We start from the raw sequence: 18890 nt of genomic DNA on the forward strand, positions 1-18890 counted from the left end.
TACTGGTTTTACTGTGTTTTGGTAAAGGCCACTGGTTTTACTGTGTTTTGGTAAAGGCCACTGGTTTTACTGTGTTTGGGTAAAGGCCACTGGTTTTACTGTGTTTTGGTAAAATGTGACTGGTTTTACTGTGTTTTGGTAAAGGGTGACTGGTTTAACTGTGTTTTGGTAAAAGGCCACTGGTTTTACTGTGTTTTGGTAAAGGCCACTGGTTTTACTGTGTTTGGGTAAAGGCCACTGGTTTTACTGTGTTTTGGTAAAGGTGACTGGTTTAACTGTGTTTTGGTAAAGGTGACTGGTTTTACTGTGCTTTGGTAAAGGTGACTGGTTTTACTGTGCTTTGGTAAAGGTGACTGGTTTAACTGTGTTTTGGTAAAGGTGACTGGTTTTACTGTGCTTTGGTAAAGGTGACTGGTTTTACTGTGCTTTGGTAAAGGGTGACTGGTTTTACTGTGTTTTGGTAAATGCGACTGGTTTTACTGTGTTTTGGTAAAAGGTGACTGGTTTTACTGTGTTTTGGTAAAGGCCACTGGTTTTACTGTGTTTTGGTAAAGGGTGACTGGTTTTACTGTGTTTTGGTAAAGGCCACTGGTTTTACTGTGTTTTGGTAAAGGGTGACTGGTTTTACTGTGCTTTGGTAAAGGTTGACTGGTTTTACTGTGTTTTGGTAAAGGCCACTGGTTTTACTGTGTTTTGGTAAAGGTGACAGGTTTTACTGTGTTTTGGTAAAGGTGACTGGTTTTACTGTGCTTTGGTAAAGGTGACTGGTTTAACTGTGTTTTGGTAAAGGTGACTGGTTTTACTGTGCTTTGGTAAAGGGTGACTGGTTTTACTGTGTTTTGGTAAATGCGACTGGTTTTACTGTGTTTTGGTAAAAGGTGACTGGTTTTACTGTGTTTTGGTAAAGGCCACTGGTTTTACTGTGTTTTGGTAAAGGGTGACTGGTTTTACTGTGTTTTGGTAAAGGCCACTGGTTTTACTGTGTTTTGGTAAAGGTTGACTGGTTTTACTGTGCTTTGGTAAAGGTTGACTGGTTTTACTGTGTTTTGGTAAAGGCCACTGGTTTTACTGTGTTTTGGTAAAGGTGACAGGTTTTACTGTGTTTTGGTAAAGGTGACTGGTTTTACTGTGCTTTGGTAAAGGTGACTGGTTTTACTGTGTTTTGGTAAAGGGTGACTGGTTTTACTGTGCTTTGGTAAAGGTGACTGGTTTTACTGTGTTTTGGTAAAAGGTGACTGGTTTTACTGTGCTTTGGTAAAGGTGACTGGTTTTACTGTGTTTTGGTAAATGTGACTGGTTTTACTGTGTTTTGGTAAAGGCCACTGGTTTTACTGTGTTTTGGTAAAAGGTGACTGGTTTTACTGTGTTTTGGTAAAGGGTGACTGGTTTTGCTGTGTTTTGGTAAAGGTGACTGGTTTTACTGTGTTTTGGTAAAGGGTGACTGTTTTTACTGTGTTTTGGTAAAAGGTGACTGGTTTTACTGTGTTTTGGTAAAAGGCAACTGGTTTTACTGTGTTTTGGTAAAAGGCGACTGGTTTTACTGTGTTTTGGTAAAAGGTGACTGGTTTTACTGTGTTTTGGTAAAGGGTGACTGGTTTTACTGTGTTTTGGTAAAGGGTGACTGATTTTACTGTGTTTTGGTAAAATGTGACTGGTTTTACTGTGTTTTGGTAAAGGGTGACTGGTTTAACTGTGTTTTGGTAAAAGGCCACTGGTTTTACTGTGTTTTGGTAAAGGCCACTGGTTTTACTGTGTTTTGGTAAAGGCCACTGGTTTTACTGTGTTTGGGTAAAGGCCACTGGTTTTACTGTGTTTTGGTAAAATGTGACTGGTTTTACTGTGTTTTGGTAAAGGGTGACTGGTTTAACTGTGTTTTGGTAAAAGGCCACTGGTTTTACTGTGTTTTGGTAAAGGCCACTGGTTTTACTGTGTTTGGGTAAAGGCCACTGGTTTTACTGTGTTTTGGTAAAGGTGACTGGTTTAACTGTGTTTTGGTAAAGGTGACTGGTTTTACTGTGCTTTGGTAAAGGTGACTGGTTTAACTGTGTTTTGGTAAAGGTGACTGGTTTTACTGTGTTTTGGTAAAGGTGACTGGTTTAACTGTGTTTTGGTAAAGGTGACTGGTTTTACTGTGCTTTGGTAAAGGTGACTGGTTTTACTGTGCTTTGGTAAAGATGACTGGTTTAACTGTGTTTTGGTAAAGGTGACTGGTTTTACTGTGCTTTGGTAAAGGTGACTGGTTTTACTGTGCTTTGGTAAAGGTGACTGGTTTTACTGTGTTTTGGTAAAGGTGACTGGTTTTACTGTGTTTTGGTAAAAGGCGACTGGTTTTACTGTGCTTTGATAAAGGTGACTGGTTTAACTGTGCTTTGATAAAGGTGACTGGTTTAAATATGACACCTCATCCCCACCTCCACCACCATCACTCCAGAGAACACAGCTCTTCCACTGTTCCACAGCTCCTCAATGCTGGGGGGCTTTATACCCCTCTAGCCCATGCCTGACATTAGGCAGCAATAGCTTAATCAATAGCTTAATACTTCTTTACAGGGGCTAGACAAGCTGTGTGTGCATTTGCACATCTGTGTCAGCAATGGGTGCAGTAGCTGAATGCACTTATTAGAAGAAGTGTCCACAAACATTTGGACATATGGTGTAGTTTCACATCAGCTGGATCAGTATCAGAACAGGTATTGTAGAGGGCCGGGCCTCTTCACTGTGGCCCCTGACCCGCACCGCTGCCGAGGTTCTGGTTTAATGCTGTTCTGAAGCGGAACGTCAGACAGTTTTAATACGTTTACAAAACAAACAGCAAAGGATTCTGGGGTGGAGAGCGAGAAGCGAGAAGACTAAAATCTCCAGCGTTTAAAGATCATATCAGTGACAGGCCGCTGAGTGAGACTGGAATGGGAACCTTGGTTTAGGGAATGTGACGTCGTGGCATTATGGGTAAGGGTCTGTATAATTATTAAAGCTCCATTTATTTTAGAACCCTAAATGTTGGGGAAAATTATGCTTAAGTGTGAGTGTGTGTGAGTGTGTGTGTGTAACTTTACCTCCCCTGTTATCTGATCTCTCCGCGGCTGCCAGCAGGTTTGGAGCTCAGCTGTAAAGGAAAGGTGAAAAAGTCAGACTGCAGGAAGAGTCTCAGTGAAAATTTAATAAAAGTAAAGAATAAAAAGAGAACCCCCCCCCCACACACACACACACACTCCCTCCCCCCCAGCACTCAGACACCCCACAGCCTTTACAGCTGAGAGAGGTACAGTAGATTTACAGTCTGAATGAATGAACGGAACAGCTGATGAAATATGCATTTCTACACACTCCCTGTTGTCCCACCTGAGACCCCACGTCCTCATGTGGGGACATTTCTGCCTCTCTGCACCTTCATACTTCACTTTTCAAAACTCTGACCCTTCGGCCTCATATGAGGACACTCTTCCTGTACAAAGACTTAGTTTAGTTTTATAGCAAGTTTTTATACTAAAATTAAAAATGCACACCAACCGACAGGCCTCTCCAGGTCTCAGGAGATTAAAGGACACTAAAACAGGTTCTTTCATAACGGCAGTGGAACCCTTTGCGATGCTCTATAGAATCAGGTTAAAGACCAAAAACCCCAAAAACCAGGCACAGAACCTGATATCCAGGAAAACACCTTTTAGTCAGGCAACAAAAAATCTGAGAATCATTAAACCAGTAGAAGAACCTTTTAACCACCTAAAGAACCCCTTTACCAGCTAAAGAACCTTTTAACCAGACAAAGAACCCTTTTAACTAGTTAAAACACTGTTTATCTAGCCAGAGAACCCTTTAACTAGGATAAGAATCCTTTCAAATGCAACAGACCATTTTACCAGAACCCTTTTACCGGGTCAGGAACCCTTTAATCATGCAAGTAAAAAAAAAATAAATAAATAAAAAAAAATAAAATCAAAGATAAAGAACCATTTCAAAATCCAAAGAGTTCTGTGAGTTGTCATAAGTGTATGGTGGAACCACTAAAGAACCTTATTAATAAAATTTATATGTAATAATTTATCATATTTATTGGATGTTGTGTGTGTGTGTGTGTGTGTGTGTGTCAGGTGGTAACAGAGAGCAGCTGGAGGACTGAACATGTGTGTGATGATGTCATTATTGATGACTCATCAGGGAGGTCAGACTGATCATGTGTTTAATTGAGTAATGCGCTTTAATTCAGCTCTGATCTCCTGAAGTGGAACACCTCCGACCGCGACTCCACCCTCAGGAGTCGGCCTGATTAACCCTCTCACTCTGAAAGTGGTGATTCACCTCCCCGCTGAAAACCACCCTGCTGCTACACCCCAGCCCTGTCTCTCTCTCTCTCTCTCTTTCTCTTTCTCTCTCTCTCTCGCTCTCTCTCACTGCACACCTCTCTCATTCACTTTCTGCAGTGTAGAGAGCGCCCCCCCTCCACCTCACACCCCCCCTCCAACCTCCCTCTGTGTGAAGAGTGTTAACTTTTATTCCTCTTGATGCTGCCGGATCTCTTTAATCTGTCAGAAGTGATGGACCCCCCCTCCACACACACACACACACACACACACTCTCTCCTGTGAGCTGCTGTACTGTAGGTAATCTTAAATACACAGCTGTACAATAAAACAGTGGTTGGTGTAGTGTTGTGGTTAGACCAGGGTTCAATTCCCTGTCTGAACAAGCCCTCCTCTCTACACCTGTAGGAGTTCCTGATAAGTCTATATTCTCCTCCTGTGGAACAGGACTGACGTGTAGGAGCTCTGGACCGGAGCGTCAGATAACACTGTACGCGTCTTTAAGATATCAGCTCGGGTTCCGGTCCAGGTCATCAAACCTTCATCCTGCATCAGTTCCTCTCAGTCTTCATCACTTTACCGTTACAGGCTAACCGTCCTCCAACCTTTAAAACAACGCCGAACGTTCTTAGGAGGTTCTCCGTTAGCTGGGGAGACTCAGGCTACGCAGTGTTGTGCAGTTCGGGAGAGGGTCATCCTGCCGCTCCAGAAGAGCTCCACTGTACGGGTTCTGGCAGGCCGAGCCCAGAGGAGCAACCATAGCACTGCTGTTCTCCCTTCTGCAGTCAGTGGAGTGGCACCGTGGTAGAACTGCTGCAGAACGCTGCTTTAACTGAGCGGTCCTGCCCTGGTGTTCTGCACAGGTGTCAGGTCCGATATGAACCTGGGCTTGAAGGTGTGGACGTGACCCCAGACCCCAGTGGTTTGAGAGGAGAACTGATATTTCATAGTTTTCTTCCGCCAACTTTGCTGCATGACTTTTTAGTGGATGTTTTTTGACACAGTGTGTGTCTGTGCCCACTCCTGCGCTGATTACATAACGCTCCGAGCCGTCAGTCAGCGCGGTGTGCAGGTTCTCTGCTCGGCTCTGTCAGGACAGACTGAGCTGCACCTGAGGAACACCATCACCTCTGACAGCTCTGTTTCAAACCCAGCAGCAGGCGGAGGAAGGCAATCATCTCACAACGGCTATTTTAACCCCCACGCACGCACACACACACACACACACACACACACACACACACACACACACACACACACACACACAATACCTGATTAAAACTTCACAAACCGTCACTTCCTGCAGAGCTTCAGCAAAACCAGCGTCATAAGAAGTGGCACAGAGTGTGTGTCACACAGCGCATGAGTCCATAGCTCTGGGCTGCTGTGTGTGTATGCGTACATGTGTGTGCGTGTGTGTGTGTGAATGCTCCTTGCTGTTAAATGTGCTCTGCTAAATACACACAGACACGCTTCAGACAGAACTCAGGCCTCAGTCCGGCTGCTGCTGTTTTTAGCTCTCCTCTATTCTCTACAGAGACACTTCACAGAGTCACACAGAGTCAGAGTCCGCCTCAGCGGGTCTGTTAGAGATGACCTGAGCTCAAAACTGACCCTTTAATATTAATAATAGCTCCTTTCATACAGACTGCAGCTCAACGTTCAGTAACAGCAAAGACAATAGAACTGAATAAATGTACATAACATTAGTACCACCTGTCTAATATTGGTTAGGCCCCTAAACAGTGACACCTAAACAGCTCTGACCCATCGAGGTATGGACTACACAAGACCTCTGAAGGTGTCCTGTGGGAGCTGGCACCAAGGTACACTAATTGTTTTTCCTTGGAGCACTTCTGGTAGATACAGACCAGAGCATACCCCTATGTTCTGGAGATGTTCTGACCCAGTCAGTCAAGTCATTTTAATGTTATGGCTACCTGTGTGTCTAATTGAGGAGTAGCACACATAAAGCAGTCAGGCAGTTGAGAGATGCAGTTCCTGATCTTCAGACAGGCAGACTCACTCAGACGATGGGTGTTTGTTGTAGGAGAGGTTCAGATTATAGCTGAAATGATTATTGGACGTTTTGGGATGTGAAGGTCAAACCCTCAGGCTGTGTTAAGAGTGGCAGGGTTTGATTCAGGCCTCCTGTGATAACGCAGCCTGCCTTATCTCCGTCCAGCCAAGGAGCTTTTAAACATCCCTCACTTTCTTAAAGCGAGAGCACAGCTACACGTCTACTCCTCACATTCTCTTCCATATTAGTCCATGTGAGTCAGAAACCACATACACAATAAGTCCAAATGTTTGTGGACACCTATCTAATAAACACATTCAGCTACTTTAAGTTGCATTACCCACAGATGTGCAAATGCACACACAGCTTGTCTAGTCCCTGTAGAGAAGAAGTATTGCCAATAGAATAGGACCCTCTGGAGCAGATCAACATCATGAACCTATTGGCTCCATGCTGCCTAATAATGCCAGGCGTGGGCTAGAGGGGTATAAAGACCCCCAGCATTGAGGAGCTGTGGAGCAGTGGAAGAGCTGTGTTCTCTGGAATGATGGTGGTGGTTCTTCATCCAGTACTTGGCTAAATGGGTGGAGCTTAACTTCTGTAGGCTGAATGTGCTGGTTTTTATGACACCACATAATGCAAAGCAGGCTTTTTTTGCTGTTTAGTTCCCATATATGGACTGGAGTGTTTAGGGTGTACACCTCAACACACTCTTTTATTTACAATTAATTACAAAAAAATGCAGTGAATTATTTACAATGAATAAATTATTTGTTCCCAGATGTGGGCCCCTTAAAGCCCCCCCCCCCTCTCTCTCTGGTGTGTGTGCTGGTGGGTTTGGTTCTGTGAGCCAGAATATGCTGGATACAGTCAGTTCCCACAGTCTGTCAGCCTACACCCCCCTCCCACACACACACACACACACACACACTGGCAGAGATGGCATGTTTAGAAGGTCGTCAGAGGTCACACTGAGAGCTCCTTTATAAAGCTGGAGTGTTCTCAGACACAGCCACAGTCCAGCAGTGTGGAGCGATTCCCAAAATCCCCCTTTATTCCAGTTCTCCTTCTCCGGCCTCGGAACTGCTCTTATTGTTGTTGGCAAACTCAGAGAGCGCTCACCGCCGATTTACTCCTCGTGGTGCTTTTAGGTGCAGAAAACAGTCTGTTCAGTGGGGGGTCGGACTGGCTGCAGTATCGGAGGGTTCTAAACACAGTCTGCCTCTGAAGTTATTTCGGCCGTTTATGCAGACGGTAAAGCTCTCCTCGTTTATTTGGGAATTCAAAAATAGCCAAAATAGCAGACAGCTCTGTGACAGCTCTGTGCACCAAACCTCAGAAATGTGTGTATAGGGTCATTTTTACCATTTCTAATGGGAACGTATGTGGACATAAGTTTTGGGACACCTGTTTATTTACCGCTTCTTCTGAAATCAAGGGCTATTAAAGAGTTGATCCTGCTTTTGTTGGAGTAACTGTCTCTACTGTCCAGAGAAGAAGACTTTTGGAGGAGCATTGCTGTGAGAATTTGATTGCATTTAGCCACAAGAGTGTTAGTGATCATCATCCCCAGCTCCCTGACTTGTCCCAAACGTCCTGGATGGAGCTCCACCATCATTCAAGAGAACACAGTTCTTCCACTGCTTCATATATATATATATTGTTGTGCAGGAGAGGGAAAATCCTTTTAATGGAAGTCAGTGTAAACAGATATTTCCAAGCCATTTTGGAGCATTTCTACTGGTCCATTCAATTATATTAAACTGAAATATAATTTTATATATATATATTTTGAAATTATATAAAGAGATATACTGGATATACCCTGTACATAAACACACACCTATGCCTGTTGAGTTTCCTCTCAGAGTTGATGATTCACGGCTCTGATCCGTATAATCCTTCGCAAGGAATGGAAAACTCAGGTCCAGAAAGTAAAGCTCTGCCCCAGGATGTGGTTCCAACTGCCCGGCAGCTCTGCTGAAATCAGGACAGGGATGTGCGATTGGGCACCGCACTAACAGCAGTGGTTAAACCCTCACTAGCGGAGATCCCACCGTCTGAGCGTCCGGCCCAGCTCTGACACTAACATCCACACCACTTCAGTAATAAACACTTGACTGCTGAATTGTCCGGGCAGTAATGAGGACGTGGCCGAGCGCAGTATTCCACATAAGTCCACTTTACTGATGAGGAGCTCTCTCACTGAAGTGGAGAGAGGGTCCGCAGTGGCGCTTGACACCCTTTTAGCTTCTTCACTTCACTTCAGTGGTGGTGGTGGAGGGGGGGGGGGGTTCTCCAGTCAGTTCCCCAGTTTAAAGAAAAAGTTCTGCTGCTGAAAGTGCAGGTTCCAGCTTCCGTGTTCAAGCTCTTACCCCAAGAGTTCAACATGAAACAATGCCGAACTGCAAGGAACCCTCATTCCTATGAATGTTCTCCTTCATTCACACTGTTCTAGAATGTTCTCCTTCATTCACACTGTTCTAGAATGTTCTCCTTCATTTACACTGTTCTAGAATGTTCTCCTTCATTTACACTGTTCTAGAATGTTCTCCTTCATTTACACTGTTCTAGAATGTTCTCCTTCATTCACACTGTTCTAGAATGTTCTCCTTCATTCACACTGTTCTAGAATGTTCTCCTTCATTCACACTGTTCTAGAATGTTCTCCTTTATTTACACTGTTCTAGAATGTTCTCCTTTATTTACACTGTTCTAGAATGTTCTCTTTCATTCACACTGTTCTAGAATGTTCTCCTTCATTTACACTGTTCTAGAATGTTCTCCCTCATTCACACTGTTCTAGAATGTTCTCCTTCATTCACACTGTTCTAGAATGTTCTCCTTCATTTACACTGTTCTAGAATGTTCTCCTTCATTCACACTGTTCTAGAATGTTCTCCTTCATTCACACTGTTCTAGAATGTTCTCCTTTATTTACACTGTTCTAGAATGTTCTCCTTCATTCACACTGTTCTAGAATGTTCTCCCTCATTCACACTGTTCTAGAATGTTCTCCTTCATTCACACTGTTCATGACAGTTTTCCGAAGCAAATAAACAATGATTTTGGGGGCGTGTCCACAGAGATGAGATTGGTGACAGTCTAAGTCCAGTGTTTTTTAGCAACATTAGCCTAGCATCTCCTGCTGAAAAGTAAAGAAGCTCAGATCAAATCCCAAACTTGTGACTAATGGACTGAACCTGGGCTCAGGGATCAATCGGGATGGTTTAGCCTCCGACTGAGCTGCTCCTTTAAGACAGTCACATGTTCAGGATCTTGGCGAGTGAATGTTTGAGAAGTGGAGAGGCTCTTTAATGTTCTCCACCCTTTCCCGCAGGTTCTGTTTCACATTAGAATGAAGGTTTGGAGGTTTCACCGCAGCTTCACTCCGCCGCTCAAACCCACAGCCATGCACGGAGCCCTTCATCAGGCGGGTTTATCCGGGAGTTGAGTCAGTTTGCTTTGCTTGGCTTTCAGAGTGGAGAGCGTGACGCCGCAGGAACGACTCCTTCATTCATTCACACTCATTTAGTTCAGAACCCACTAGAATCTGGGTCCAGACTGAACGGGCCTGAAGTGCGCTCCCTGTTTCACTTCTGCTGTTTGTTTATGAGAAGTTCAGCCACACGCTCAGCTCAAGCTGGAGCCAAAGCTCTGTCCAGCAGTGGAGAGTGTCCGTCCTGCAGAGCTCTAATCACTGCGCTGCAGGATGTCATTATCTAAATGGACCACAGCAGCAGAGCGCTCCGTCGCATGCAGGGTTAAAAATGGAACAATCTAAATTGGATCCATCAATAAAGAACGCTGAATAAAGTTTTTAAGCACTTACGACGTCACCCGTGGCCCGGGCCCGAACAGTAGAGTCAGGGGATGGCAGCCAGCCAATAAATTAGAAGATAAGAAATATTCTATTGGCTCGGGTCGGGTCCCGCTGTTTAAAAGGGAAGTTTATTGATAATGATATTACTCTGAGAAAAAAATCAGACAAGAATAGAAGCTTCTGGAAGCAGATCAATAGAGGGAAACGATACTGAGCTCCAGGCCTGATTGGAGAGCCAATTAGAGAGTAAAGTCATCGTGACTGAGGGGCAAACACCCCCCCCCACACACACACACCTACTCATTCACTGTTTCTTCTGAAATCAAGGGGATTAAAGAGCTGATCCTGCTTCTGTTGGAGTAACTGTCTCTACTGTCCAGAGAAGAAGACTTTCTACTAGATTCTGGAGCAGCATTGCTGTGAGGATTTGATTGCGTTCAGTGACAAGAGTGTTAGTGAGGTCAGGATGTTAATATATATTAATAACGCTCTAAATGTAGGTATTGTGATATACACTGAGGAGGCGGAGCTACAGTCTCTCATTAGGGTGAATATTAATAACGCTCTAAATGTAGGTATTGTGATATACACTGAGGAGGCGGAGCTACAGTCTCTCATTAGGGTGAATATTAATAACGCTCTAAATGTAGGTATTGTGATATACACTGAGGAGGCGGAGCTACAGTCTCTCATTAGGGTGAATATTAATAACGCTCTAAATGTAGGTATTGTGATATACACTGAGGAGGCGGAGCTACAGTCTCTCATTAGGGTGAATATTAATAACTCTAAATGTAGGTATTGTGATATACACTGAGGAGGCGGAGCTACAGTCTCTCATTAGGGTGAATATTAATAACTCTAAATGTAGGTGTTGTGATATACACTGAGGAGGAGGAGCTACAGTCTCTCATTAGGGTGAATATTAATAATGCTCTAAATGTAGGTATTGTGATATACACTGAGGAGGAGGAGCTACAGTCTCTCATTAGGGTGAATATTAATAACGCTCTAAATGTAGGTATTGTGATATACACTGAGGAGGCGGAGCTACAGTCTCTCATTAGGGTGAATATTAATAACGCTCTAAATGTAGGTATTGTGATATACACTGAGGAGGCGGAGCTACAGTCTCTCATTAGGGTGAATATTAATAACGCTCTAAATGTAGGTATTGTGATATACACTGAGGAGGCGGGGCTACAGTCTCTCATTAGGGTGAATATTAATAACGCTCTAAATGTAGGTATTGTGATATACACTGAGGAGGCGGAGCTACAGTCTCTCATTAGGGTGAATATTAATAACGCTCTAAATGTAGGTATTGTGATATACACTGAGGAGGCGGAGCTACAGTCTCTCATTAGGGTGAATATTAATAACGCTCTAAATGTAGGTATTGTGATATACACTGAGGAGGCGGAGCTACAGTCTCTCATTAGGGTGAATATTAATAACACTCTAAATGTAGGTATTGTGATATACACTGAGGAGGCGGAGCTACAGTCTCTCATTAGGGTGAATATTAATAACACTCTAAATGTAGGTATTGTGATATACACTGAGGAGGAGGAGCTACAGTCTCTCATTAGGGTGAATATTAATAACGCTCTAAATGTAGGTATTGTGATATACACTGAGGAGGCGGAGCTACAGTCTCTCATTAGGGTGAATATTAATAACGCTCTAAATGTAGGTATTGTGATATACACTGAGGAGGCGGAGCTACAGTCTCTCATTAGGGTGAATATTAATAACGCTCTAAATGTAGGTATTGTGATATACACTGAGGAGGCGGAGCTACAGTCTCTCATTAGGGTGAATATTAATAACGCTCTAAATGTAGGTATTGTGATATACACTGAGGAGGCGGAGCTACAGTCTCTCATTAGGGTGAATATTAATAACTCTAAATGTAGGTATTGTGATATACACTGAGGAGGCGGAGCTACAGTCTCTCATTAGGGTGAATATTAATAACTCTAAATGTAGGTGTTGTGATATACACTGAGGAGGAGGAGCTACAGTCTCTCATTAGGGTGAATATTAATAATGCTCTAAATGTAGGTATTGTGATATACACTGAGGAGGAGGAGCTACAGTCTCTCATTAGGGTGAATATTAATAACGCTCTAAATGTAGGTATTGTGATATACACTGAGGAGGCGGAGCTACAGTCTCTCATTAGGGTGAATATTAATAACGCTCTAAATGTAGGTATTGTGATATACACTGAGGAGGCGGAGCTACAGTCTCTCATTAGGGTGAATATTAATAACGCTCTAAATGTAGGTATTGTGATATACACTGAGGAGGCGGAGCTACAGTCTCTCATTAGGGTGAATATTAATAACTCTAAATGTAGGTATTGTAATATACACTGAGGAGGAGGCAGAGCTACAGTCTCTAACGGCTCTTTGGCCATAAGTTACTGAGTTTAATTCCTGTTTCTGATATTTTGTCCGTAGGCCTGCTGCTGTTGCTATGAGGCCAAGGGGTGAAGGATGGCGTCTCCACAGAACTCCAGAAGCAGCAGCTCATCTTTATCCACAGCCAAGAGGTGCGTCAGCTCTTCGCTCCGGACCGTGGACAGATCAGCAGATATTAGCTCAATGATGGCGAGCTGTGCTGAACCCTGCGTACGCGCGGGCCGAGTGTGTGTTCCTGGCCGAGACTTGTTGTGTAAGATAATCCGCAGCCTCGGCCGAAGGAGAGGGCTTCCGGTGTGCGTGCTAATGTGCAGTGATGGAGGCTGATGGGTGTCATGTTGATGTTGCTGTTTCGCCTCTTCAGTGTGGAGAGGCTCAATCACACACTCGCGTGTTTCTGCGGGCGCCTCGCTCGCCTGGCCGTCTCTGCTGTCACTCTGACTGCACTCAGGCCGGGACGCTCTCACAGCTCTCAGATCAGATGGGAAATGTTCCCTTTCTGATTATACCTGCTCCAGTTCTCCAGCAGAAACACACTCACACACACACTCACACACACACTCACACTCACACACACTCACACACACACTCACACACACACACACACACTCACACACTCACACACTCACACACACATACATACACACACACTCACACACACACTCACACACACAAACACACTCACACACACACTCACACACACACTCACATACACACTCACACACTCACACACTCACACTCACACACACACACTCACACACACAAACACACACACTCACGCAGCAGCCAGTCAGCTCGTTTCAGCTGAACAGGTAATCTGCGACTGTAGGTGGAATACTCCGAGGCCGAGGGTCAGCATTGGTGCGCGCTCTCATTAAATACAATAGACTGGATTTTAGGAACACTTCACCAAGTGATGCCAGACAGAAGCTGAGCGAAACCACTGAACTTTCACATGAGGGGGCGCTGTGGCAGAATGCTGGATGCACTGCTGTCGGCACTGTGTCTAACACTAGCCTACAATTATTGTTTAGCCCTCGCCAATAACCATGACCATTTATATGGGTGTAGGGTAACCATAGAAACAGGCATAGTGTAACCACAGAGACAAGTGTAGCTTAACTGTTGGAATGAGTGTAAGGTAGCTATGGTAATGGCCGTAGTGTAATCATTGTAACAGGTATAGGTGTAGCAAAACCACGGCATGTGTGTGGAGTGTAATCATGGAAATGAGTGTAATTTAACCACAACAATGAGTGTAGTGATCATTGGAATGTATGTAGTGTAACCATGGTAATGGGTGTAGTGTAACCATTGTAACGGGTATAGGGTACACACTGAAATGGGTTTAGCAAAACAATGACAATGGTTGTAGCGTGATTATTGGAATGGATGCAGTGTAACCATGGTAATGAGTGTAGTGTAACCATGGCAATGAGGGTAACATGACCATTGGAATGGGTTTAGTGTCACTATGATAATGAATATAGCATATACACAAACACACACACACACACACACACAACAGAGGGTGTAGTGTCACCATGGTAATGAGTCTAATGTCACTATGAAAACGGACGTAGTGTAACCATGGAAATGGGTGTATCCTAAGCATGGAAATGGGTGTAGCCCCCTGACTCGTTTATCAATCAGTCCATTTCATAATCCTAGATTATTACAGCTGGAAGTGATCTGTGCTATTTACAGATTTCACACACACACACACACACACACACACACACACTGTAGATCATGCACCCCATACCCAATGGAAACTATGCGTATAGTGTGTGTGTGTGTGTGTGTGTGTGTATGCTGCCTGGAGTTGCGTATCTGCTGCTAAATGGTGAGAGAAACATCTGGGCCTCAGCTGCGGCGCTCCGTTCCTCAGCCCAACCCCTGGGCTTTTTTTAGACTCTGACTCTGAGACGGGAACGTTCAGACTGTGGCTTCTGGACGTCCTCAGCAGAGCAGCAGAGCTGGGTGGGACGGGGTGTACAGTTAAGTAGCAGTTACCCCCACTGAAGCAGTGACAGACACGCCCTCGGCCCTGAAAGCTCCCTGTAAAACTGAGCAGGTGAGTGAAGCTTTACTCATTAGAACTGACCTTGAGGCCTCAGAGGAGCTCATCTCCTCTGAAAAACCCTCTCATATTCAGATCACCTCTCTCATCAGGTTCTCCTGCAGAACCTGAGAGACTGGTTAAAACCACAGCAGGCCGAGCTCATTCAGCTGTTCTGATCCGATCGTTCCTCCTCAGTCTTTGACCTTTTTGGAGTGAAAGCAGTTCTAAAAGCAGTTTTTTGAACCTGAAGATTTTCTCAGAGCACAAAGTGATTGGACAGTAGCTCAGCTGGTGTGTGTGAAGTGATAGCTGAACTCCCTGAGAGTCTGCCATTTAGCTGCGAAAGGACTTTCTGGTGGAACATCAGGGCTGCTGAGGTCAGCCGGGGCTTTGATGTGTTAAAGGGAGAATCTGGCTGCATCTTAAAGGGCCAGTATCCCAGTTTTCTGACTGGGGTCAGTTACTGAACTCAGTTGTTTATCTCAGACCCTTTAAGATCTCCACATAATAGGAGTTATGTGTAGTACTTAAACATGGGTTCTTCAGTGCTTAACAATAGTGGAGCCCACAACTGTATTTACAGACGTTCTAAAAGGTTCTATTTGCTAGTGTGGACCACACCCTGAGGTGAAATGGGAGGGTGGTGTTTTTGGCCAAGAGTCTGTGTCGGCTTTCTGTGGTTTGCGTGTTAAGCCTGGCCCCCTAGAATGATGGTCCAAAGAAGAAGGAGGAGATGGGGAGAAGGTGGGGTTAAGGTTACATTTCACATGTTAGAACCTTTAAACGTCCTTTAAACCTTTAAATTATTTAACAAGGCAATGAGAAAAATCATCAGAATGGTTCTGTGAGTATTTAGATGTATTGCCTGTATGTGTAGAGTGTTTGGTGAGAACAGTACTGACACGTTCTAAACAAAAAAACCTTCTATATGGGACTTAAGATCTTTGATCTGTAACGGTAATATGAGTACATAGTACACAGTAGCTCAACCATCTACAGAAGGTTTTTCACCAATGTGAAGAAATAGACCAGAAACCAGAAAAAGAAAAGGTTCCTGCCTTTACTAAAGGAACCATTGCCTTTACTAGAGAACCCTTAAAGAACCTTTCTTACAATGTAAATGAAGACGAATGTGAGTGAGAAGGTAGTGCTGATGAACCAAACAGAAATGGTTCTGCATAGACCTAAAAAAGAGTTCTTTGATTATTTTGGTGTTTTTAGAACCGCGAGACGTTTCCTTTTATATTTAGGGTCATTTTACCAGCCAGAACACCAATGGTTTCTTGTGGTGTCATAGTGCTATACTAAACCATTGCCTTTACTGAAGAACCCATAAGAGTGTGAGGGATGAAGAGAGGTATAAGGATGTGTGTGTGTATAAGGAGACAGCGCTTCAAATGAAGAAGCTTCAGCCATCAGTCCTGCAGGTCCTCCTCCAGTGTGTGATCTGTAGTGTGTTACAGCTCCCAGCAGCCCTCATGCCTCGCTGCATCATTACACACCAGGTGGAGATTTCACAATCAGCAGGTTTGAAGTGTGGCTGTTCTGCTGCTGGTTCTGATGCGGTATGTGTTCTGTCCCACAGAGCGTGAACTCCCCTTTCTGATACACAATTAGCGTTCCCCACCCAGGCAGCTCGCGTTGCGCTCCAGTTTCGACAGGTGTTCCTCTGTGCTCGAACGAGCCGCCCATCTGTTTACCTTCTCATCCTTCAGTGTTTACACTCTGCCTGGACTCAAAATAACGTGTTTACACTTTCTAACGAGACTGCTCCAATAACGGGATTATTACTGATTAAATGTGTTTAGTAATGTTATTAATTAGTTCATAAACTAATAAAATAATTCTAATAGCTATTTCCAAACAGTGACCCCCATTCATCTAAACTGTTGCTGGTTCCTAATCTTACTGTGGGTTCCCCATCAGTCAGTGTTCTAGCTGTCTGAATAACTGGCTACAGTTAAACCTCAGCAGGAGCTTTATTCTAATGTAATATAGAATTAATTACAGGTAGACACTCTCACTGACCACTGACTTTATGTTTATTTGGGTTTATTCTAATGTAATATAGAATAAATTACAGGTAGACACTCTCACTGACCACTGATTTTCTGTTTATTTTGGTTTATTCTAATGTTATATAGAATTAATTACAGGTAGACACTCTCACTGACCACTGACTCTATGTTTATGTGGGTTTATTCTAATGTAATATAGAATTAATTACAGGTAGACACTCTCACTGACCACTGACTTTATGTTTATTTGGGTTTATTCTAATGTAATATAGAATAAATTACAGGTAGACACTCTCACTGACCACTGATTTTCTGTTTATTTTGGTTTATTCTAATGTTATATAGAATTAATTACAGGTAGACACTCTCACTGACCACTGACTCTATGTTTATGTGGGTTTATTCTAATGTTATATAGAGTTAATTACAGGTAGACACTCTCACTGACCACTGACTTTCTGTTTATTTTGGTTTATTCTAATGTTATATAGAATTAATTACAGGTAGACACTCTCACTGACCACTGACTCTATATTTATGTGGGTTTATTCTAATGTTATATAGAGTTAATTACAGGTAGACGCTCTCACCGACCACTGACTTTATGTTTATTTGAGTTTATTCTAATGTTTTATTTAGAGTTTATTACAGGTAGACACTCACTAACCACTGACTTTATGTTTATTTGAGTTTATTCTAATGTTTTATTTAGAGTTAATTACAGGTAGACACTCACTAACCACTGACTTTATGTTTATGTGGGTTTATTCTAATGTTATATAAAATTAATTACAGGTAGACAATCTCACTGACCACTGACTTTATGTTTATGTGGGTTTATTCTAATGTTTTATTTAGAGTTAATTACAGGTAGACACTCACTAACCACTGACTTTATGTTTAATTGAGTTTATTCTAATGTTATATAGAGTTAATTACAGGTAGACACTCTCACTGACCACTGACTTTCTGTTTATTTGGGTTTATTCTAATGTTATATAGAGTTCATTACAGGCAGACATCTTTCACTGACCACTGACTTTCTGTTTATTTGGGTTTATTCTAATGTTATATAGAGTTAATTACAGGTAGACACTCTCACTGACCGCTGACTTTACCACTGGATTTGAGCTTGTTTCACGTGTAAATCTTTGCAGTGTTTTATCAGACCTCACACTCCAGCGCTGTGTTATTGCATGACCCACAACGCTCAGAAAGACGCCAGAGAACACAAATGACATGGTAAGGCTGACATGCCAGTGCCAGATGAGAAGCAGCGGCTCTGTTTGGCATGTGTGTGACTCAGTCTGCGTAATGTCCTCGCTTTGAGCTCTGCATGAATAATACACAACGCTGCTTTTAGGGTTCATGAGCTCATGTAACAGGAGGACTTGACTGACGGCCTTACAGCCAATAGTAACAGAGATGCAAACTTTTCCCTGTGTGACTCAAACAGTAAAGGCGAGGAGGACCTTTGTTGTGTAGATGTGTTGAGAAATGTGTCACCCAAGCCGATCTGGTGAACAAATGAAACAGCAGTTATCTCCTCACTGTGGACGATAGCACCTGAATAATTGATGTGTCGTGGATGTTGAGAAGGAATCGCATAGTTGTTGACTTTCTGTTGTGTGTGGAATAATTCTCTCTCTGTGTGCAACAACAAATGTCAGAGAGACAAAGAAGCAACAGTAGATCACGGAAACATGGGAGGCTGACACATCTGCAGGACTACACACAGACTCAGCGAGTAGACGTATCTATTTATAGATCTCACCAGTAGTAATTGGGAACAGATTCAAATTCAAAAGCTTGTTGTCTGGGTTGGCAGTTCCTGAGGTGCTAGACTGGTCAACATCAGGATGATGATGATGATGATGATGATGATGATGATGATGGAACTTGGCCATTAGAATGTCCTTACTCAATGCTGCTGTGTTGGCCCGTATGCTTTTCAGTCAACCAGATGCTAAAGAAAGTCTTTTCTTGTTGGGGTTGAGCTGACAGGAGGACTCGACTGATGGTCTCAGAGCCAATGGCAGTGGAGAGACAAACTTTTCTCTGTATGATTCAGTAAAGAAGACTTTAAATTTAAGTGTTAAAAATGATGAAAGCCAGGTTGAAGACCCTGTCTGGGATTCCACCTCAGGCAATAGACACCAGCCCACCAGCCTGAGAACAGATAGATATGATAGATATAGAAAGACATGGGTAGATAGTTGACTGGCAGGATAGCT

The 18890-nt window shown here is 43.4% G+C and overlaps 1 protein-coding gene across 1 annotated transcript in view; it reads left to right on the forward strand.

Moving 5' to 3' along the window:
• Nucleotides 1-6078: 6078 nt before the first annotated feature.
• The window catches only part of LOC140541510 (protein inscuteable homolog), a 34519-nt gene continuing 21707 nt past the window's right edge, over nt 6079-18890 (forward strand). The window contains exon 1 of the mRNA XM_072664176.1: nt 6079-6127. Within this exon, the coding sequence (XP_072520277.1) occupies nt 6079-6127 (49 nt within the window). The remainder of the gene's footprint in view (nt 6128-18890) is intronic.

The sequence above is a fragment of the Salminus brasiliensis genome, chromosome 19, assembly GCF_030463535.1.
Source record: "Salminus brasiliensis chromosome 19, fSalBra1.hap2, whole genome shotgun sequence".
Lineage (NCBI taxonomy): Eukaryota > Metazoa > Chordata > Actinopteri > Characiformes > Bryconidae > Salminus > Salminus brasiliensis.